The sequence below is a fragment of the Ciona intestinalis genome, chromosome 2, assembly GCF_000224145.3.
Source record: "Ciona intestinalis chromosome 2, KH, whole genome shotgun sequence".
NCBI classification, from domain to species: domain Eukaryota; kingdom Metazoa; phylum Chordata; class Ascidiacea; order Phlebobranchia; family Cionidae; genus Ciona; species Ciona intestinalis.
The window spans coordinates 1,322,131-1,342,176 of record NC_020167.2 but is presented as its reverse complement, the minus strand read 5'-3'; the positions used below and the strand labels follow the sequence as shown (position 1 = coordinate 1,342,176).

Below are 20,046 nucleotides of genomic sequence, written 5' to 3'. Positions count from 1 at the left end.
AGGTAGGGTTCACGAGTTAGGGTAGACAGAACAGACAGGACATACATGACTAATATTTTTTTCTAAAGTGAGTTCGGTGCATGGTTGGTTAACTGGCGATATACTTTTTGGCTTGTTTTGAAAGGTTCCTAAATAGCATATTTTATACTTCATGTATAAATTCCGTTGACCCAAATGAGTACCAAGGGTGCTTCCCAAGTCTGCTATGCGGTTTTATTTAAAGTGTTTACCGTTGCCGGAATTTTCTAGTATAAGCTATACAGATACATGTGCTCGCCATGAGAAAACGCGTGTACCACTATTTAACCAAATAGTTCGTGCATGGATATGAGGAAACGGCAAAGTTGCTATGTACCCGCTATTAACAATCAGCTATATCACCGGCTACCGTACAAACCAATGTGTTTTGATTAACTCGCGAAGTAAGCGGCTGTTGTGTGAGTATGTCAGCAAGGTATTAATTTTCGTTCGCATTTTTCACTGATAAAAATTTTACGTTGAATTATTTTCTAAATTAAACGGTAAATAATATGATAGTATTTTCACGACGGGGGAATTCGCATATTTAAATTATGTATTTAAATTGAGATAAATCTATGTTAATCTTTTATCCAATTTGAGATTTGTAAGTTAAAAACTTCCAGCGACTAGACAGAGCGTAAAAAAATCTGCCAAAATTTACCAACCGCTGCGGTATACGTTAATGTCACCAGTTTCGCTTCCCGTATTTACAGCTGGCCGAGGTTCGACGAAGAGACGATAGATGCTTGAGGCATGCATGGGGGGGAAGCTAGCTGCAGAAAAAGTTCCCATCATTTTAAAATGCAGGCGTCGCCAATATTATATTTTTTTGTTTATGTATAGTCCTATAGTTCAATTAATGCAGATATTTATTGCAGTTAAGGTTTTTAATTTCCTTTCGAAATATATGATTTTGGATTGCTGTATTTAATTAAAGTTCGAATATGAGGTTTTCAAGACGTCCAAGAGTCAGCAGCGTGCTTACCGCATATTTTATGTGGAGTTGGAGTGCTCTACTGGCCAGCGCCGCGTGGTGGTAAGTTACATATATTGTAAACGTGTTAATCATTGTATCACATTGCTGTGGTCAGTAATTTGTATAGTATGTTTACAATGCAATTTACATCACCCTTATTATCGCTTGTTAGTTTAACAGTAAATGAAGCAGTCTCATCAGTTATAAGGAAACGAATAAGCAATAAATAACCCGTATACATCGTTTTGTCGGGGGCAAACCACTACAAAAACTTATAACTGAGTAAAATGAATGGCCTGCCAATCTTCGGGGTATATTTAACATTTTCCAACCATTTAGCTTTACGCGTTTCGTGAGAGTCCCATTCGCGATGCATTTTTGCGAGCCGCAAACACGCCGCATTCTTTCTCATAACCAGGATCAAAAGTCAGAGACTCGATCTGGTTTCCCATTGTATTTCCGTTGCTCCTTATAACGTGGTCAGCACTAAGAGTTCAAAGGCGAAAAACGCGGGCAAACGTCGGGTCGCGTTGCTGCTGGACAGACGATATGACTCTATGTCTTGTTCTTTGGACCCCGAAAGTATGGGAAGGCACGTACTGGTCTCGGCCAGCTGTCCCCACCTCCCAGGCGGTCATTAGCGGCGTCTAATCTCGGTCGTATACGCTCCCAAATACGTTGGTCGCCCGGCCTAATCGAGTTAAGGCTTTGGGATGCTTGTTTACTAGTAAACCATTGCCCCGTGTGGCGGGGTTAATAAGCGGGGTTAGAACATCTTCAACAGGTGCAATTAGACTAATGGCATCCCGTCTGAAGAACCGTTTAGCCAACGCTCTTTATATTTAGTTTTTATACAGTTTCAAATGTTTCTAGTAAAACGGGTAATGCTAGATTCTGATCAGCGTGGTCGCACAGACGAGGATCGCGAACATAAAGTCCTACTGTCAACACGTTTGCACATTCTAAGATCCAGATTTGGTGCCGCAGAGTTGCGCCTCATTACTGCAAACTCCACCTCTCTACGCCGGCGATAGAAAAACAAGTGGCCGGATTTCAGGCCGTCTTTCGCCGCCTCGTCACGCCGTTGTGTCTCGGCCTCGCTCATACGCGAAGTATGCGCGGCACGTTAAACGGTTCTTATCATCACCTCTCAAATCCGCTTAAGCGACCAAACACAACCACCCCCAACCGTATGTAAGTGTAAGCTGTCCCATTGCGTTGGGCTAAATTTCTTAGCAACAACTCGTTTTTACCGACAAAGAGCCCTGGTAATTTCGAAATTTTGGTTTGCAGATCGTAGTTAAACTGAACAAAGCTTTTATAAGGTGAATATATTATTCTATTAAAACGTCCATCTTGCTACACCGGTCATTCAACTCGTAAACGTGAGGGCAGCGGTGTCAGAATTCCGTATCGGCCGACGACAGCACCTCCTTTTAGCGTCATTTTATAGTTTTAACTGTAAAATTTTAGAGTTTCGCAGAGGTTAAAAACGTATCTTATACGTGGGTGTGCTTTTAGGGTATCATAATGTGTTTAACCAAGACATCATATCCTGCCAAGTGTTTGCTGTACCGAGTCCACTGTCTGGCAACTTTACGAGTCGATAAAATTGTGGCGAAATCCTTCTTGGAATAGAGATAACCAAACTGAGGGGTGTGATGCGTTTCCCTAGACAAGGTTCCGTGCAAGGAAACATCCAAGTCCTAATTCGTAATTTGTGCCGAGAATACTGAACCATGACGTCATAATCGATCGCGACCGCTTTTGATGCGTTTACATAAATTGTGACGTAGATTGATCATCTGGCCATGTTCAAGAACGGCATCAAAAACGTCATTCGCGTTGCTATGGTAACGGCACACAAACTCTCAATCTCTGACGTCATTATACGAAAAGGATGTCCGTCATAGAGAGCACTGACCGGCAATCCATCACCCCAAAGTGACGCCATCGCCTTAAATACACTTCATGCCCCTAAAAATGAATCACCGAGGTAGTTTCGTTTGATGGATCTTTATAGCACGTGATGTAATTACTATAACGAAAAATTATATCAAAAACTAAGAAAACGTCGCTCCTTTGGTTTATTTGAGAAATATTTAAGAAACAGATAAACATATTTCGTTATGAAATTTAGCTACGGCTGTCACAAGGTAATAATTCGAGCCCCCGTCGTTGTTGAAGGTGTTCTTACGCGCATTTTATACAACCGCCATAAATAAGACCACCAGCAACCACACTGCGACACAGCGCCTCGTGATGTGGGAAATCGAATCAAGTTTTATTGCACGAGATAAACAACGATGAAACGCTTTGAGTTTTACGTCTCTTTGTGGCAACTGGCAGACGTACAAACTGTCTCATCAACGAATACTCATAACCTTAGATTATAATTGTAATATGATTTTGTATTTTTCCGTGCTGCGCTGCCCAGGAAAAATAAAACATTTGCATATTAAATTTGCTATTAAGGCAATAAACAAGTGGGAATATATATGGCATAGTAAAAACATTCCTATAATTTGCTAGACCTATGTTGGTGACATTGGTCGTTTGCAGTGAGCGATTAGAAATTGTTTTTTTTTCTCCTAAAAAAATGAATCGCATTTGAATTCCTGTGGTTTGTAATTTCCCAGCTGGTCTGAAACGACAACTGAGTTACGTCAGCAAAAATAGGAGCAAGACCCGGCGAGTGTCGTTAATTGGCGGCGTTTGCTTTGAGCCAGCCGCGAGATGAAACATTTTGTGGTCGCCGCGACACTGCTGGGTACACTCGCGCTGCTTGTAATTTGCTGAATCGATCGCGCATAGTGACAGGAGATACATTCGCCTTATTTATCCGGCAGCGATTTACACCCGTTAAGATCAAACGGCTTCGAGCTACAAAGGCGGAAACGAAGAGTGAATTTATGAACACCGGACTGACTCAGACCGAGAAAAACCAACTGTACGCACGCTACTATTTCATTGTTTGCCGTAGAGTAAAAATATACACATAGGCAATTGAATCTTCAACTTGTATATATGGTTGCAAACGCAGGTTGCCTATTATACCATAACCAAATCGACGCGCGGTATTTAAACGGAATGGGTTAGTAGGCAGTGCTAGCTGACAATGCCCTGAAATTTAGCATTATAGATTGGATGGTGCAAGACAATGTTACATTCAACCAACACGAACTTTTGTTGTATATAAATATTAATATAGACTATCCTTAAAATGTGAACGTGTAAGTGACGCAATCATTATGAAAGTTTCGCGAGAGATAACTTTTGCACCTTTTTTGAAGGACGTATAAATAAAGAACTCATCCTACCATAATGCACATACGTTCCGTGTTGGGGTATACGCATTACCGATGTACACTTACCATTAAATCATATAAATCTGTTACAAATAAATCTATGTGTAAAGGGGACTGTAGGCGTTTGCAATGTAAAATATATAGTAGGGTGGGGGAAGATGGGACACCTTTAGCACATAATATCCAGATATTCTGATTGTGTTTTAAACAATCAACAGCGGTCTATGAGATTCATGAGGACATAGTTTCATATTTCTTTGAATATTCTTTGTTCACTACTAAATGGGACGAGAAAATAGAGTTAAAAATGTCCCATCTTCCCTCATCCTACTGTATGTTTACTTAGCAATGTTCTGTTTTGTTTCTCAGGCTGTTAACGGTACCCCCAATGACGGAAAGGTACGAGAACACGAGCGCAAGAGGTGCAAAAGTTTATTGCGATTCGTTGCGCTACCTCAAGCCATACCAGTACCAACGCTGTTTACGCCAACCAACACTCATGGCAGTAATTAGTGATGGAATAAAATCGGGAATCAGGGAATGCCAGTACCAATTCAGGTGGGCCATGGTGTACAAAAAAGCTTTTGTAAGTGTGGTATCTGATGAGTGAACCCATACTCGTGCTTAAAACACTATAACATAACATAACATGTGCTTTTATTTTATTCTATGTGGGTGAGGTTTATGAAATTTGGGCCAGATTTTGCCCATTATAACCCAACACCCTTGTACGCCCGAAAGTGACATTCTCGCGGTCGTGAAGTCCTTAAACATGTGCTTGCTATAAACCTAAATAAACTACCAATAAGTGTTTCAACGTTTCAATTTCTCTTAACCATTGGTTAAGTAATTTATCAAAATCTACTTGTAGAAACAGCAAATGGAATTGTTCCACCTATCCTGGACCGCCAGGAAGACACGCCTTTCATCCGATTCTCAAAGCACGTATGTATGTTTATGTGTTTTATTCATCTGTAGAGAATAAAGTGGTTTCAACATTTCAAACCGTGGTCGAAACGCCAACAAATACTTTGCGCTTGAACGTTGATTAAATGTTTTATGGCACGCGAACTCATGCTTGTTGAAAGTTGTCTAGGGGTGACGGGTACACCCAACCACCAACAAAGGTATAGGATGTGTGGTAGCAGGTAACGGTAAGATTAATAGCATTTCATGAAGTTGCAACTCCTGAAGTACTAAAGCTCACACCTATTTGAAATATGACACATTACAAAAACCAAGTGATCCAGTGACCGAGTAATTTCAGGAGAAAGGCTCTATGCTGGCACGCATACATATCTTTGCGTGCTCTTCTGGAAGTCGACTAATTAACATAGCTGTAGCAGACGGTATGAGATGCGTTTCCAGCCTTGCCTGATTAATGACATAAGTGCATCCACAAAGAACGATAATTTTTACGGAATGTCAACATAGACCAAACGGGAACCGTGGGATCAAAAACAAACCTTTTGTGGTTTGATTAAAGTCTTCGCTTATTACAAATTGTTATGACCGATGTCCTGTTACCATAAAAAAGCAGATTATATTAGGCGAGCGTTTGAACATTCATGACATTAGGTTTGAACAGTTCCGTGACGCAAGAATGTTTTGGCACTAGAGACCCCATGTTTACAAACTGTGAATAAAGCTCACAGGTCCGTTTCCTGCACTTGAACGTCTCACCTGCGCCCCAATATTCGCCGTGTAAGTTCCCAACTCGTTACAGTATCGTTTTGCAGGATAACACTCGAATTCAAGGGTTTGTCAATGCCACTAGAAACATTACACCAATCAAACTGTCAGCTGACGTTTAAACGCGTGACAGTGCCTAAAACGTTTACCTTGTGTAGCTGAAAATTAATATCTTATGATAGCAGTTGCTTATATATTAGATATTGTACTAGATTAACTGTGGCGTAAAAACCGCGCGTTACTTTCTCACGATAATGATCAATTTTGCATTGGCGTGTCGCCCATTGTTCACTTTGCTAGTCTAACAGTACAGACCCCCAAATTTGGCGGCCAAAATTAAAAGGCGTTTCCTAATTTGGATCGCATGGTTGACATTATGGTTTAAATAAACGAAAATTAGACCTGATTTCAAGCGTGAACGTTGGCAAGAACTTGATTTCTACGCCTAGTAAAACGCCTTTAATTAACTGCTCTTGTAAACAGTAGCGGTCTAGCCCTGGCAAGCAGATATGTGTATATATTTTGCGGCATCGGCAGTCTAACCGACCCTCATTAGATTCTAATCAGCGGTAACTTCACACGTTAAAGGAAAAGTAGCGCAACCTGTGGTTTTTATTTTGCCCGAAATTAATTGTGACCCACGACCCCTAATGTAAGCCGCAACCCACTACAAACCCCTAAACCGCATCTTTGGTGACGGGTCACAGCTTTATCTTCCGAGTCACTAGCGCTCCGTGAAAAACAATTCCATGGATTGCTTATGGCTGGTACTACTGCTGCCCACATTGGTATTTTCCGCTTTTCGAATTAAAATTGTTTAAACCTGCTCTTAACGGTTGAGGTTTGTGCACAATATTTATATTTTTCCCAACGGCTGTTTTCGACAGTATTAGTTCAAGCTGACAAGCAATTTTGATACGTAAAACACAGCAATTTTTTGTCTTTTTCTTCTTAGCAAATGGGAACAAAATATGTAAACCGTGTTTTTATTGTTTCGTTTTAAATGCGACCGTAATAAACCGCGCACTTGACGTGACTTTTCGTTTATCGGGATCGACCAGATTTTGAGGTGTACGTTCACCAGTACAGCACAAACTTTCCCTGAAAACCTCCTCCTTCCCTCCTAACCCCTCCCACGTTTCATTGTTTCGTCACACGGAAGCCGACTACGTCACAATGAACCGTAATACAATTACAGCGTTTGCTCACTGTGGGTTTTGGAAAGGCCGGCGTGAGGAACCTTACGTAAATATCGTACGTCGGGACGCACAAAGATTACTGACTCGTTCGCTGACGCCTTGATGTAATCAATCTTTGGCGTATAATCACATATTGGTAATAAGGAGCACCGACTTACTTTATTCCGAGAGTAATTGTCAGATTGCGGTGACTCTACAGCTTTTTTTCTAAAAATATCACAAAACATCAATGTTTAAGTTGCGGTGTGTTAAAAATATCTTGCCTTAATAAACTACATGGAATACAACGAATTTTGTCAGGCGGTGTGCCAGCGCCTTTTATTCCCACCCATGCACTTTCCTATTAGCTCCATCAATCTTCAGGCTCACTTGAGGCTGATGCGGGTTTAGCCTTTCACTGGTCAGGGGTCTCGCGTATAATACATCCTCAATCCAGACCACTTGCAAAGAGCCGCAATGGTGAGCAAATAATTCCGCTGTCAGGCGCGACACGCGAGCGGGTGGCCGCGCAATCAATCACGAGCGAATCCATCGCTTTTTCGATCTCGATTTCATTGTGGCGAGCTGCCAACTTGCGTCCGGCCTCGCCTTTGAACGCACGTTCACTTGCAGTGCGGATTAATCCTTGTAAACAATACAGCCACGCGAACGGAATATCTGAGTTGATCTGACTAATTTCACCAGCGATATAGTAACGTGATAACGTTATGTCCACACAAAGCAAGGGTTATGAAATTCGTTTAAGATCGTGGTTATTTTTGCAAACCCCACGAGTTTTCCGAAAAACAGGCCAGTCGTGTTACCCTGCTCTGGTTTGAAAGAGAGAATGGCCAGCGCAAAAAATGGCGCTCGATTAAAAACTGTCAACAAAAGTACTTTGATTTGGTCTCTTTGAAATGGCGGCTATCGTCCCAAAAATCTGAAACCTTAACGGCCTCTAAGGGTCAGGGGGCAGATCGATCCAGCGACGTGAAGACAGACGGGTATTTAACAAAGCTTGCCTTTATCGGCAAGGTTTTGTGTTGCGCAAAATATAGTAACAATAAAAATGCAAACCTTTGAAAATATAATTCCGTTTACATACGCTCAATGAAGACTGGTAAACCCATATATAAGGAGGTTTACGTTTTATAAAACATTAAACTAAAAACTGACTTGGTATAAAACATTAAAATAAGGATTTTTACATGGCAACACTTAAAGTTAATGGAATCGCCTTTGACTTCCCAGCAGGTGCGAAAAGTCAAGTCCCGAGTAAGGGTTAACACTTTTCGCATTCTTTGGTTAAACACAATATAATGCATTTCCGTGCCTTTTGTAGTGCAAGCAAAAGTTTCGTATTTCATATAAGAAGCTTTAGATTTACCGCTTTCACTTTTCTCAAGACATTGCCTTTTTAGAACGCACGCTATATAGATTGATATTATGTGTGATCGGATCAGTACATATTCCTGGATATGACTGTATTTGGTATAATTGTTTGGTCAGTTAACGGTTTATTTATACATTATATACAATCATTTAAAAGCCCATGGACCGCAGCCAGCAGTGCTAGTGACAATGTGCAAACTTGGTACGGCAGCTGAAAGAGTACAGATATTATATGAAACATTTACTAATTTCCCACCATGTACTACTCGTTGCAAAACCATATGATCTTGATAATATTTATATTTAAACGCAATATAAGAGTGATATCTTTGGAATTCAAAATAAGGAATGTTAAGGTTGTGGTTTGACTCGGGTAGAATTTAAAGTTCACTTCGCAGGTCGTTATAACTATGTCGTTGTTAGGGTGCGCGCAGTCACACTGGACTGAAGAGAGAATTAAACCTATAGGCCCGACTTCCACTTATTTTCCCACCTGCCCGAAAAACGTAGGAATTCACCCGTAGAATGACGTGTATTTTAGAAGCGCCAATACCGCTCGTGCGCATGCGGTAATCCACCTGGTTGCTTGGAATAACTCCTACTTGGACGTGGTTACCGCCAGGGTCAAGTACATAACATACTTGTTACGGCTCATCGATTATATCCGGATTAAAACCACCGACTCGAGTGGTCAAATCAACGCGATTAGATTTCTCTTTTGGTTAAAAATACTGACGCATAAAAACTTTGTATCCCACTTGTATATATTTCATTCTAAAAAATCACAATTATGTAAATACCCTTTATCTTAATTGCTTCTATTCTTCAGGTGGAAGAGAAAAAGCGTTCGTTTATGCCATTCTTTCAGCAGCTGTGTCTTACGAAATAACAAGAGCCTGCAGTAACGGTGCAATGCTATCCGAATGTGGATGTGCGAAGATAAATCCACACGACAGAAAACGCGGCGGGGTACATTTGTTGTTTTTAATTTAACTCAACCTAAACTACAATCACACAGAAAATTTAAATGTCATTTTATTGGATGTAGAACTTTGTATGGGGAGGTTGCTCCGATGACGTCAAGATTGGAGATGAGATTTCTAGATCCTTCCTGGATGGCGACATAGTCACGGCCAAGTCCATGAAGAAGCAACTGCGAAAACACAACAGCGAAGCTGGCCGAATGGTAAATGGTTTAGATATATAAGTTGTTTAAGTTGATTTTGTTTTGGGTTTGTACAGTTTGGGCTGCAAGAATCTAACTCCGCTACGACACCAAGCGGTTGTTTAATCACAACTTTCATGGACTTTATTCGTATGCAAAAGCCAGTCACACAAATTTTATAAACATGACTTTAAAACACTTGAGTTACGTGGTATTTTATCTAGTCTGCTCTTTTATTATTTTTTTTTATAATAACCGCGTTTGTTAGACTTCGGCTTTGTTTTAGCTGTACAAATAAGGTAAACGAGAAACATGTCGAGATTATGCTTACCTAATGTGTTTTCTAGGTTGTCACTAGCAACATGAGAAAGGTATGCAAATGCCACGGCATCACTGGATCGTGCGCACAAACTGTTTGTTGGAGGTCGATGCCGACTTTGAGGTTCATCAGTCACAGAATAAAACAACGTTTCGACGGCTCCGTACAGGCGAGAATTCGAAAGGGAATTCTGCGCCCAAGAAACAAAAAGCACAAGAACCCGACCGCTCTTGACCTCGTCTATGCTAAACCTAGTCAAACCAACTTTTGCGAACCAAATTTGAAGCGCGGCTCTTACGGCACCAGAGGCCGCGTATGCAACGAGTCCAGCATTGCTAACGATCACTGCGGCATCATGTGTTGTGATAGAGGCTATCATGTCGAGACCTTTATGAGGCCTTACGGGTGCAACTGCGTGTTTGAGTGGTGCTGTCAGGTGAAATGTCAAGAATGTAGGGAACGTGTCACTCTTTCGTATTGCTCTTAACGTCAAGTTCTTTTCATCATAAGTTATGTTTTGAAAGATCACCACACACGACTCAGTGGTGACAAGGTTCGAGGTGTCAACGTCGACAAAGATTGACAAGCAAGATTCTATTAACATATTCAAGTATATTACGAGCCCCGAATGTCAATGCACATATAACTGTTGAAACAGTGTCGTATATTGCTGTAAACAATTGTACTTGCGCCATCTTTCTTCTGATAGCCATTTTTGCATTTCTTGATTTTATAGTTCCACTGCTTCTTATATGTTTGTCTATAGATATGCATCAACAGTATTTATGTTCGTAGTAAAATGTGTTATGTTCCCTGTCTTTGGCGTTTGTGAGAAATTGTGTATGAGAGGCACATACCAAGTTGATTACTTCCGGCGATAAAATTGCTTCGCAAACAGCGACCGCTTACTTCGGCTACACGACTGATTAGGTTTTTAAGTTCACCCGCAGAATTTCCAATCGAAGAAGTAATTACGCACATATCAAACTTTACTCATGTGGACTCAAAGTTTGAGCAATCTACAAAGTTATGATGGTTTGTAATGGTTTTTATGATGTTGATGGGCACGTTAGTGTTATCATTTTTATTGCGTTGAACGGTTCAAATGATAATGGATTTGTAATCAAAAATTGGCAATAACTTAGAATACAGCATATACAATTTTGGCATTGCTACACTTTAGTTTAAACAAGCCACTTCTTTAAAATCAGTATTTAAACGTTGAATTACCACTGATGTATAAATGATTGAATTAAAAGCAAAACTATCAATTATGTCGCTACAAATCTATAAAACTACGAAGCGGGGTAAGGTGGGACAACAACGGTGGGGTGAGGGGAACTTATTTCATCCCTAATTTAAGCCATTTATACCCCTGCAGATATTTTTGCATGAACATATCTAATTTTTTAACAAAAGCTAAAACGAATTTATAAGAAAAAATCAAACTGTAAAAAATATTACAGCATATTTTATTTAATTCTATAGGCATACTGGACTGGTGATTCAAAATCGCAAACTACAAAATTTCGCCAGTTGTAAAATGATTCATAGAGCGTTTAAAACGATCATATCTTTATAATGTTTTTATTCAATTATTGGAAAATATTGTATTCATTCAAGACCAAATTTTAATTATTAACAATACTAATAGCCTTTACCGCGCCCTTTGTTGTGCCGTGAAAATACTGTCGAATAATATGTAACATTTGTTATCAATACATATAGCTTAGTAAAACAAGATTTTTAAAAGGTGGGCTATCCTATTATACCCACCCCGTCACATCTTGCCCTATACACTAAAATATGTCCAGAAGTGCCAATGAATAAAATGTTTACATTTCAAACCGCATAATTAGTGAATAATTAGTATAATCTCAAAGTTCGTAGGAAAAGTAAACTTTCACACATCAGAAACCCGTTAGCAACACAGTAACTGTTTCCATGGATTTGTTTACAGGTATAAATAAAAAAGGGTACAATATTAAGCTTCAAGATAGTATATACTGACGATAAAGACCACTAGACTACAGATCTCACTGCAGTCTAGAAATAAGGTTTATATTGTCTGTCAACTGTGCGTTAGGTGGTTAATCTAAACCACGAACGATCTAACGATTATCCTTTAAGGGGGGTACGTATTAAAACAACTTCGTCTCTTAAGAAAATGGTGACTAATAAAAAAACACTATTAATTCGTGCTTATTCATTAGAACTGTGCTTTCTTGTTAAAAATCGAGATTATATATAGGTACAAATATATGACGTCATTTTGTCATTGGATAACTGAATGCAGAGTGTTTCGGTTCTAAAGGTCTCTTGTAATATTGGAAAATAAAAGCAAGGTGTACATTGTGATAAGAGCATTTGAACAATACTAACTTAAGCGCAAAGAAATATAAAGTCACGACTGCAATGGTAGGTAGTTACTTACATGGTTGTCAAGCATTGGGCTGTTATGTTCTTTGTTCGTAATACACCTATTCCTGTGGCTACCAAACATAGGTTGTTATAACCAGGTTATATACACAAAATCGATATGTGGAGTTACTGTTAATGCATTTTTCTATTGGTGTTGTATGTTACTTAACATTTATGAGATATTAAATAAAAGCCTATGAGTTATCAACAAACTTGCATTTTAACTCAGACTGAAAATGGAGTTGCCAAACAGTTCCAGCCTCAATTTACAGTAAAGGTTATCAGTGCTGCCAAGAATGGGGAAGTTGTGGAGTTCTTTGTTGAATCCACAAAGGTATAAAGTCATAATGGTAAGGCATGCGTTGGAAAGGTAATAACATTGTTTTTATTGTAGAATGGAGAAGAGCGAGCTAATGTAGTAATTCGAGTTCATGAGGATTTTGTTTGGCTTCTACACTGCTTGCAAACTATGGAAAATGTTGCAAGTGTGATTGTAAGTAACATGAAAATTTAACATTGAAAGTCATTTTCAATGTCTTTACATTTAACCAGTTTCCGCCATTACCTGAACGACCGATAACCAGCCTACAAGCTGCGGAGAAAAAGACTAAGAAGCAAGTTGGTTCAAAAACTAGTGTTCTAGTGGGAGATGATTATGAGAATAATTGCAGATCTTATGAAAAATTTCTAAATCTTTTGACCAACCACCCACGCCTGGGTAATTCAGCAGTTCTTCAGAAATTTGTTCGTGAAAAAGAGGTATATATAGTAATAATGTCTAACTATTTGATGTATGTGAATTTTTACTCTCGCATGGCTGGAAAACAGCAGTCATTATACCACAAGTGTTCTGTTTCATACACTGCAAGCCAGCTTACGAGTTCCCCCCATTAGCAATGTTCATGTTTTAAAATACTGTTCCTCAATAATTGTAGTTGAACTGTTTAGTTTGTATGACAATCATTCAGAAATTTAATAATCAACCAACTTAAAGGCACCAGCACGAGTTAAAGTGCGACGTGGAATTTTCGGAGTTCTCACTAAGGTAGTGGATGACATAAAAGTTTCAAACTATAAAGACAGTGATGAGAGCTTCCAGCAAACCAGAGTAAGCAATACAGAGAACATCAAGAACATGAAGCAGGCAGCACATGCGTTTCAGAAGATTGTGGATACTCAGTACAGTAAATCAATCTTGTTTTCACTTGGTCAATTTTTTGTTTTATTGAATGCTTTTATTAGGAATAACAAACGCCTATGCTGAAATCTACTCCGTTTTGCAACAGATGTCAACAGATTGTGCAGCCCCTGTTTTTTCTACCACGTGAGTTTTATTCATTACCATGCTATGTTATGTCTAACTTATATGCTATCATATATGCTTCATAAGAGAATTTATACATCACAGCAGTGTGATAAAGTAAAAACAAGCCAAGAAACAAACTACTCAACTTTTTCAGGTTGCTTACACCTCTAAATGAAGCTGTACAACACGCCATTGAGTTACATAACGTCAACGCCACAAACAGTCAGCGAACACTTGGTTCAACACTTCATCTGTACGCTGGATATTCTCAATCTCAACATGATATGCTACAGAAGCGCGTTCATAAAGCTATTGAACTTGACAACTCCAAGAAAATCTATGAAAAAGCAAAACCTCCTAAAAAAGTACAGGTTAGCAAAGTAAAATGCATTATTTTTAACTGTTTTACCTTAGTCCTTACTCTAGACAATTAGTTATCCTTATAATAAAAGGCTAGTAGTTATGTAATATTAAACGTAACTCTACTATGTGCTGCTTCTGATTCATCATTTATACCAAGGTTCACATTTACAAAACTATTATAAAAGAAAAATGTAACTTGCTTTATCCTTGTATGGCAAGAAAACACAAGTGTTCTGTTCATACACCCCCGCGCCACCTTCTGGGTTATTTATGTAACTTTGGGGGGAATTTTACTTTATTTTATGTATGGCTGATAATTTGGACAACCCATTAGTGACCATTGGGTTGAAGCAATTGCTGTAAAGTGTCTTGCCCAAAGACACATATGATCACAATAATAGCACCGACGAGTCTTGAACCCATTACCTCTGGGTTAGTGCAGACGTGCTAACCACTTTGCCACGACGCCTGGCACACGATTAATGAGACAAACATAAATCAGGCAGAAGAAGCAATGAAGAAACTGGCAACTGAGTTGGAAGTAATGACATCACTGGCTAAACCAGAACTTGAGCGTTACAACAGACAGCGTGTGTTGGCAATGCAAACTGGTCTAACTCTTCTTGCAGATTCAGAGGTTAGTTCATGTTGTGCTGTATCTTCGACCTTTGTAAATTTTAATTGAGGGGTTTACAGTTTTGAGATGGTAAAATAAAATATATACACTACATTTTTTACATAAGACCATATCTTTACCATTACCACAGATTAAAAATTCTCGTGATGCAGTAGCTGTCTTCACCAAATCTTGCTCACGTGTTCAGCAAATCTGACAGCATTATATTCCTATATGCCCTGTTACTTCAGTTTCATCTGTATTCTATTAATTTTACTATTTTTCGTTCATTTAATATATACCAAATTACACCGCACTTTTCCCAGCTAACTATTATTGTGCATGTAGTTGTAATAACTCAAATATGACTTCATAACTGACAATCAGTGACCTGTATATGCAATTGTAACCCAATGTAAAATGCATCCATGTTTTAGCCTTCATTACATATATAAATAAAGTATTACACCAAATGCTCTGATTTCAACCTCATAATTACACACCATATGTTATGTTTACACTGATTCATAATTCTGACAACTCAGATTTTTCAAAGTGATAAATTTGCGTGCAGTTTAATTTCATACACCTGAACTTCGTATATATTTTACCAGCGGAACGAATGATTGTTTTTCGTTTAATTTTAATAAATAATAACACCTCGCTGCTTGATCTGACAACGTGCAATATATCACGATCCATCTGTGCCTATCGTTTGAAATAAACCGCATACCACTATGTATGTTTTCTTGTATTTTGTGGATAACTACATTTTTTACTATATTAGAAGCACATGCCATGAATTAAAACGTTAGATTGCTTTGAGTTTGCATCCTGCGACCACGATTGTGCCAAATGCAACTTTACTTGGTGGGTGAATGAAATTGTCAAAATTACCCAGTGGATTACCGTATTTAGCTATGTGTGGTCGACATATATAGGTTTCGAAGTTCGACGAAGCTACGATTGTTGAGGCGTAAAGATTCACAACTTGCGTGCATGGTCACAGGGGAGCATGTTCGCAAAGTGAACGACGCTACTAAGCAAATATACATAAGAACAGGCATATTGTTTTCGATGGTGATAAAGATTATATTACAAACAGCCGCGAAACACAAATACAAGCCGAAGCATTAGTTATACTGTACAAAGTACGAGGATGGGCACATGAAACAACACGCCAAAGTACTGAGAAACTTTATAAACGGATTCTTTGAATTATTTTCTTTGCTACGAGAAACGGTGGTAGAGTCTTTGTTTTCGATATTCTCCGAAGAGGTTGATTCTTTTACTTTTATATTTTCTTTGTCTTTCGTCGCTTCCACTTCATCGTCACTGGATACACAAACTTCCACTTGGTCCAACTCAACACTCTGTTGTTCAGGGACGCTCTCATGAACAACGCACTCAAACGTATCGTCCGTTACTAAGTCAATAACTTCGCTTTCAGGAGATGATACATCGGCAACTGGATTTGCGTCATGTACGTCTTCTTCCTCTCCAATGTCTTTTATAAGAACCTGATCTCCATGTTTATCCACACCATGAAAACTGTGCCCTGCAGTTTCCTCCTTGTAGGCATGGTCGCTGTAAAAACTGATAAACTGCTCTAACGATGGACGTTTTCGCCTCGGTCGTGGTCTAGGACTAAAACCGGGTTCCTGATGTGCACCATCTTCCTCATCCCCATGAAGAGCATCCTCTTTCAACAGTTTTCTCATCTTTGGAGAAATCTGGCGGCGTGGACTCCTGATGTTCTGTCTAAACTTAGGAATGAAATTAGCCTTCCACAATTCCTCATCCGCATCTTTATTTTCTTGTACTTTGTCAATGCAGCTCGTGAGGTTCTCAAGTTCAACCCCATAGTTCACCATTTCCACCGCAGAGTTATTCGCTACATCTTCATCAATAACGTCATTCCCCGCATCATCCACCACATCTTCAATAGAGATCACATTACTAGACAACGTGTCGTTTTCTTCATCACTTTCACGACCCGTTGCCTCCTCACTTAAGTCCATCGGCTCCTGAGCGCAATCCTCCGTGATAACATTATCCAGGTATCTGAAGCATTCTTCCTCTGTCGTCGGTGTAACGTCCAAGCTGTCCGTAGGCATCAGATCATCATTGTTGTTGCTAAAAGATTCCTCTATGGTGTAATTATAAAACACTTCATTATCATAATCTTTTTCACCGTTGTCATCTAAAGGGTCACGGAAACGAACTTGTTTTTTCTTCCTTCTTCTTCCACAAACTGCATCATTGTTTAAAGCATATTCGTCGTCGGTAGGTTTTTGTAAGCAGTCGTTGTCGTCAGTGGAGTACTTGGCGATTGCGTCTTCGAAACATTTTAACAAGTTGTCGTCAGAAACACTTTCCGGGGTGATAGTGACGTCAGAGTCGTCTTCGCTTTCTTCCGACCCAGATGAGTTCGAACCATCGCCTTCTGATAACGAAACATCAATGCACCAAGGTGAACCCTGATCTTGAACATCATCGTGGACGATTACTTCGTTATAACAATCGTCAGCATCACTATCGTGTTCACCTAACGACTGGTAAGTATCGTGTTCAAAAAAAAGATTTTCGTCTCCGTCTTGATCAGACTGATTTTGCACAGTATTCATTCCTTCTGAATCTGTCTCGTCATATTTAAGTATTTTCCTCGGTGGTCTTATGTTTTCATCAGATGAAGACCTGCGAGGTCTTTTGGGGGAATCGATGTCCATCTTTTTGCTAAAACTGCTGTTCAACAGCGGTATTCTACGTACTGAATTATATTTTCTTGTTGCTGTCTCTGCTGCGCATCGCTTAATACAGGAAACGCTAAACACAAATTTTACATCGTTTCAAACGCATTTCCGCTGGCGTTTGTACAATGCTTTACGGTTGCCGAGCGTCGTAATGCATACGCGTCAATAAAATGTAGAAACATTTTAATGCAAGAAAGCAATATATATCGTATACAGAGAATGCACAAATACATTTTCGTGCTAATACTAATACTTACATACAAGGAAGAACGCGATACTAATGGGAACAACCAGTTTGCTACAAAGTTGCATTATTTTTTGAGTATTGGTAAAAATACTGTATGTAGCCTATAGCACTGGGTAAAAGGAAAAGCACTTCTCTTTAAAACGTAGAACCTGTGGCGCTCACGAAACGTAACATAGCGCGTGACGTTACTGCTACATTGATTAAGTTATACGAGATATAAAAAAAACAATGATTTGATGATTGGGACATTTGAAACTAAAAGGAAATTTTACAGAAGAAAATAGGAAAATAAAATGTTTCACTAATTCTGTGTGTGTTCAGTTTTTCGATTTGGGAAAAATAAGATGAGTGCAAACAATATGTTAGTTATACGCGAAGAAAGATTTGCGAGGTGTATATGACACAGTGGCATGTATATAGTGGGGGAAAGATGGCAAAGCTTCGTCAGGTGATAATAGTATATACTATAGATGTTGGTTTTTGACAATTGCACTGCCCCAGTCACAAAGGCAGCATTTAACTTCTCATTATATAAATACAAAAAGAATGGCAGAACTATTTTGGTTATATGAACTTAAAGCACTTCTGCTTATCGTGTGGCAGTCTAGTTTTAAAGAGAATAGAATCAACTCGAAACTGCGTGTACACCAGCGGCATGTAGCCAAAGATTTTAACAAACTGGTTGATACAACGATGCCTTTCTTCAAAGTGTTCTTGTGACTGTGAGAGCGCTACTGGGCAACCTGGACATCGAAAAGTCCACCGTGATGTCACCTAGGATTTGATTGGAGTTAATGTGATTTACACCAGAAAGTATCAAACGCATGCAACGGAATAAACACAATTGACTTACAGTTTCACAGATTCAAAATATTGCGATCCATAATTCAGAGATTGGTTGCTTTTTATCCATATAGTTGTTATTATTTTTTTTAATATTTATTTGTCCATGCATATAATTTTATTTGTCCATACAATGAAACAACTAATTAAAGCAGCTCTGGGCATTCCAGTGCACTTTGTTTCAGAGTTTGAATTTCAAATTAGAAGTCCAAATACATTTTGTCCATTTTTAATACAGAGGGTGTTATTTGTATTTTATTGATTATGAAAAAAGCTACCTTTACTGGAGGTTTTCTCGTGATGTGAGAAACAAGGAAGTTCATGGCGATATCCTCACAGTTCATATATTCATCCACGATTGCACGAACTGCAGCCGGCATCCAGTTTGTGTACAAGTACATGTAATACTAAGATTTGGTGTTTTTATTATTTATTAAGGTTATGACACTTGTTCACGTTTTCTTTGTATTATTAGGTTCAATTTCCGTGGACACCAAGCTGACTTATCACATCCAACACAACTTACATGCTCAAATGCTGAAGTTTTTTGTAAATTTTACTTCTACCATAAAGTTTAAGTTAAAAAAATATTAAATATGATTATTAGTGTTCGTTGTTAAAAACATTTATTCCATCTTCTACCATGCCAGCTAATTACATTTTGATGAAGAATATTCATATTTATAATTAATATTATTCATTAGAATTAATAATTTTCCAAATTTTTAAAATGTTTTAATGAAAACATTTTGTAAAAGACTTAAAATAATATTTGTAAGTTTTATGTTCAAGATTAGTTGCTATAATACTCAGTGAGATTGGGGCTTTAAATTTTTTTGTCATGTTTATTATCTGTTCATGCATTATTTGGAAATATTAAAACTTTTTTAAATTTCAATTTCTTTTTATTGTATTTCCGTAACAGGAGAATGTCCAAACTTAATTTGGTGGCACCAGTAAGAAGTCTTGAAAACGGTTGTTAAAACCCTGTGTTTGATGTGTGGGCATTAGTGCTGGACAACATTGGTCAATGAAAAATTATGGAGTTTGATGATGATTTAATTTTTAGGCCAAAAAGGTTTGATGAAATTTCCCAACATAACTAGTTCCTACATAAAGCCTTTCACAAATGATAATTAACCAGTTATGTATGTTTATCTCAAACCTTTTTTTTTATTATTTTTTTATTCTTTATGGTTGAGGTCCTTCTCAAGAACCTGGGATTTAGGCCATATTTGGCCCATTACCCCAACACCTGGAAAGCCCATTTAAGACCTTTTTGCGACCGATGCCATGACACCGCATTGCAGTCAAACGCGTAATATTGGCACCATTTTTTTTATTCTTGTGTGCCTATGAGTTACCATACTTTTTAACTTTGTGTATGATTTTTATTTGATATGGCTTATAATTTGGACAACCTATTAGTGACCTCTAGGGGTTGGA

The 20,046-nt window shown here is 38.6% G+C and overlaps 3 protein-coding genes across 4 annotated transcripts in view; 2 read left to right on the top strand and 1 right to left on the bottom strand.

Moving 5' to 3' along the window:
* The first annotated feature begins 882 nt into the window (after positions 1-882).
* LOC778721 (protein wingless) lies at positions 883-10,869 on the top strand. Its single transcript, XM_002121415.3, has 6 exons — positions 883-1,057; positions 4,675-4,863; positions 5,177-5,250; positions 9,397-9,536; positions 9,616-9,753; positions 10,080-10,869. The coding sequence occupies exons 1-6, from the start codon at positions 966-968 to the stop codon at positions 10,536-10,538; spliced, it is 1,092 nt and encodes a 363-aa protein (XP_002121451.1). The 5' UTR covers positions 883-965; the 3' UTR covers positions 10,539-10,869.
* Positions 10,870-12,310: 1,441 nt separating this feature from the next.
* LOC100181786 (sorting nexin-5) lies at positions 12,311-15,497 on the top strand. The gene is made up of 9 exons (XM_002121265.4): positions 12,311-12,469; positions 12,702-12,806; positions 12,867-12,965; positions 13,025-13,231; positions 13,467-13,656; positions 13,715-13,796; positions 13,933-14,149; positions 14,644-14,778; positions 14,909-15,497. The coding sequence occupies exons 1-9, from the start codon at positions 12,467-12,469 to the stop codon at positions 14,972-14,974; spliced, it is 1,104 nt and encodes a 367-aa protein (XP_002121301.1). The 5' UTR covers positions 12,311-12,466; the 3' UTR covers positions 14,975-15,497.
* A 2,179-nt stretch (positions 15,498-17,676) lies between these two features.
* The window catches only part of LOC100184170 (exostosin-like 3), a 10,791-nt gene continuing 8,421 nt past the window's right edge, over positions 17,677-20,046 (bottom strand). Inside the window, exons 18-19 of one of the 2 annotated variants that reach the window (XM_002120984.5) lie at positions 18,879-19,007; positions 17,677-18,531 (exon numbers count right to left, since the gene is read on the bottom strand). In XM_002120984.5, coding sequence (XP_002121020.1) covers positions 18,322-18,531; positions 18,879-19,007 — 339 coding nt within the window. In that variant the 3' untranslated portion in view covers positions 17,677-18,321. Of the gene's footprint in view, positions 18,532-18,878; positions 19,008-19,483; positions 20,033-20,046 lie in introns of those variants that run through there. The other variant, XM_026839768.1, reaches the window with a different exon arrangement.

What these genes read in the sequence shown, in the direction of transcription:
- LOC778721 (XM_002121415.3), top strand. Translation starts at nt 966, where the DNA reads ATGAGGTTTTCAAGACGTCCAAGAGTCAGCAGCGTGCTTACCGCATAT. An exon ending in GAATGCCAGTACCAATTCAG is followed by an intron (nt 4,864 to 5,176) that starts GTGGGCCATGGT and finishes ATCTACTTGTAG; the next exon opens with AAACAGCAAATGGAATTGTT. An exon ending in TCATCCGATTCTCAAAGCAC is followed by an intron (nt 5,251 to 9,396) that starts GTATGTATGTTT and finishes TCTATTCTTCAG; the next exon opens with GTGGAAGAGAAAAAGCGTTC.
- LOC100181786 (XM_002121265.4), top strand. An exon ending in AAAATGTTGCAAGTGTGATT is followed by an intron (nt 12,966 to 13,024) that starts GTAAGTAACATG and finishes ACATTTAACCAG; the next exon opens with TTTCCGCCATTACCTGAACG. An exon ending in GCCCCTGTTTTTTCTACCAC is followed by an intron (nt 13,797 to 13,932) that starts GTGAGTTTTATT and finishes CAACTTTTTCAG; the next exon opens with GTTGCTTACACCTCTAAATG.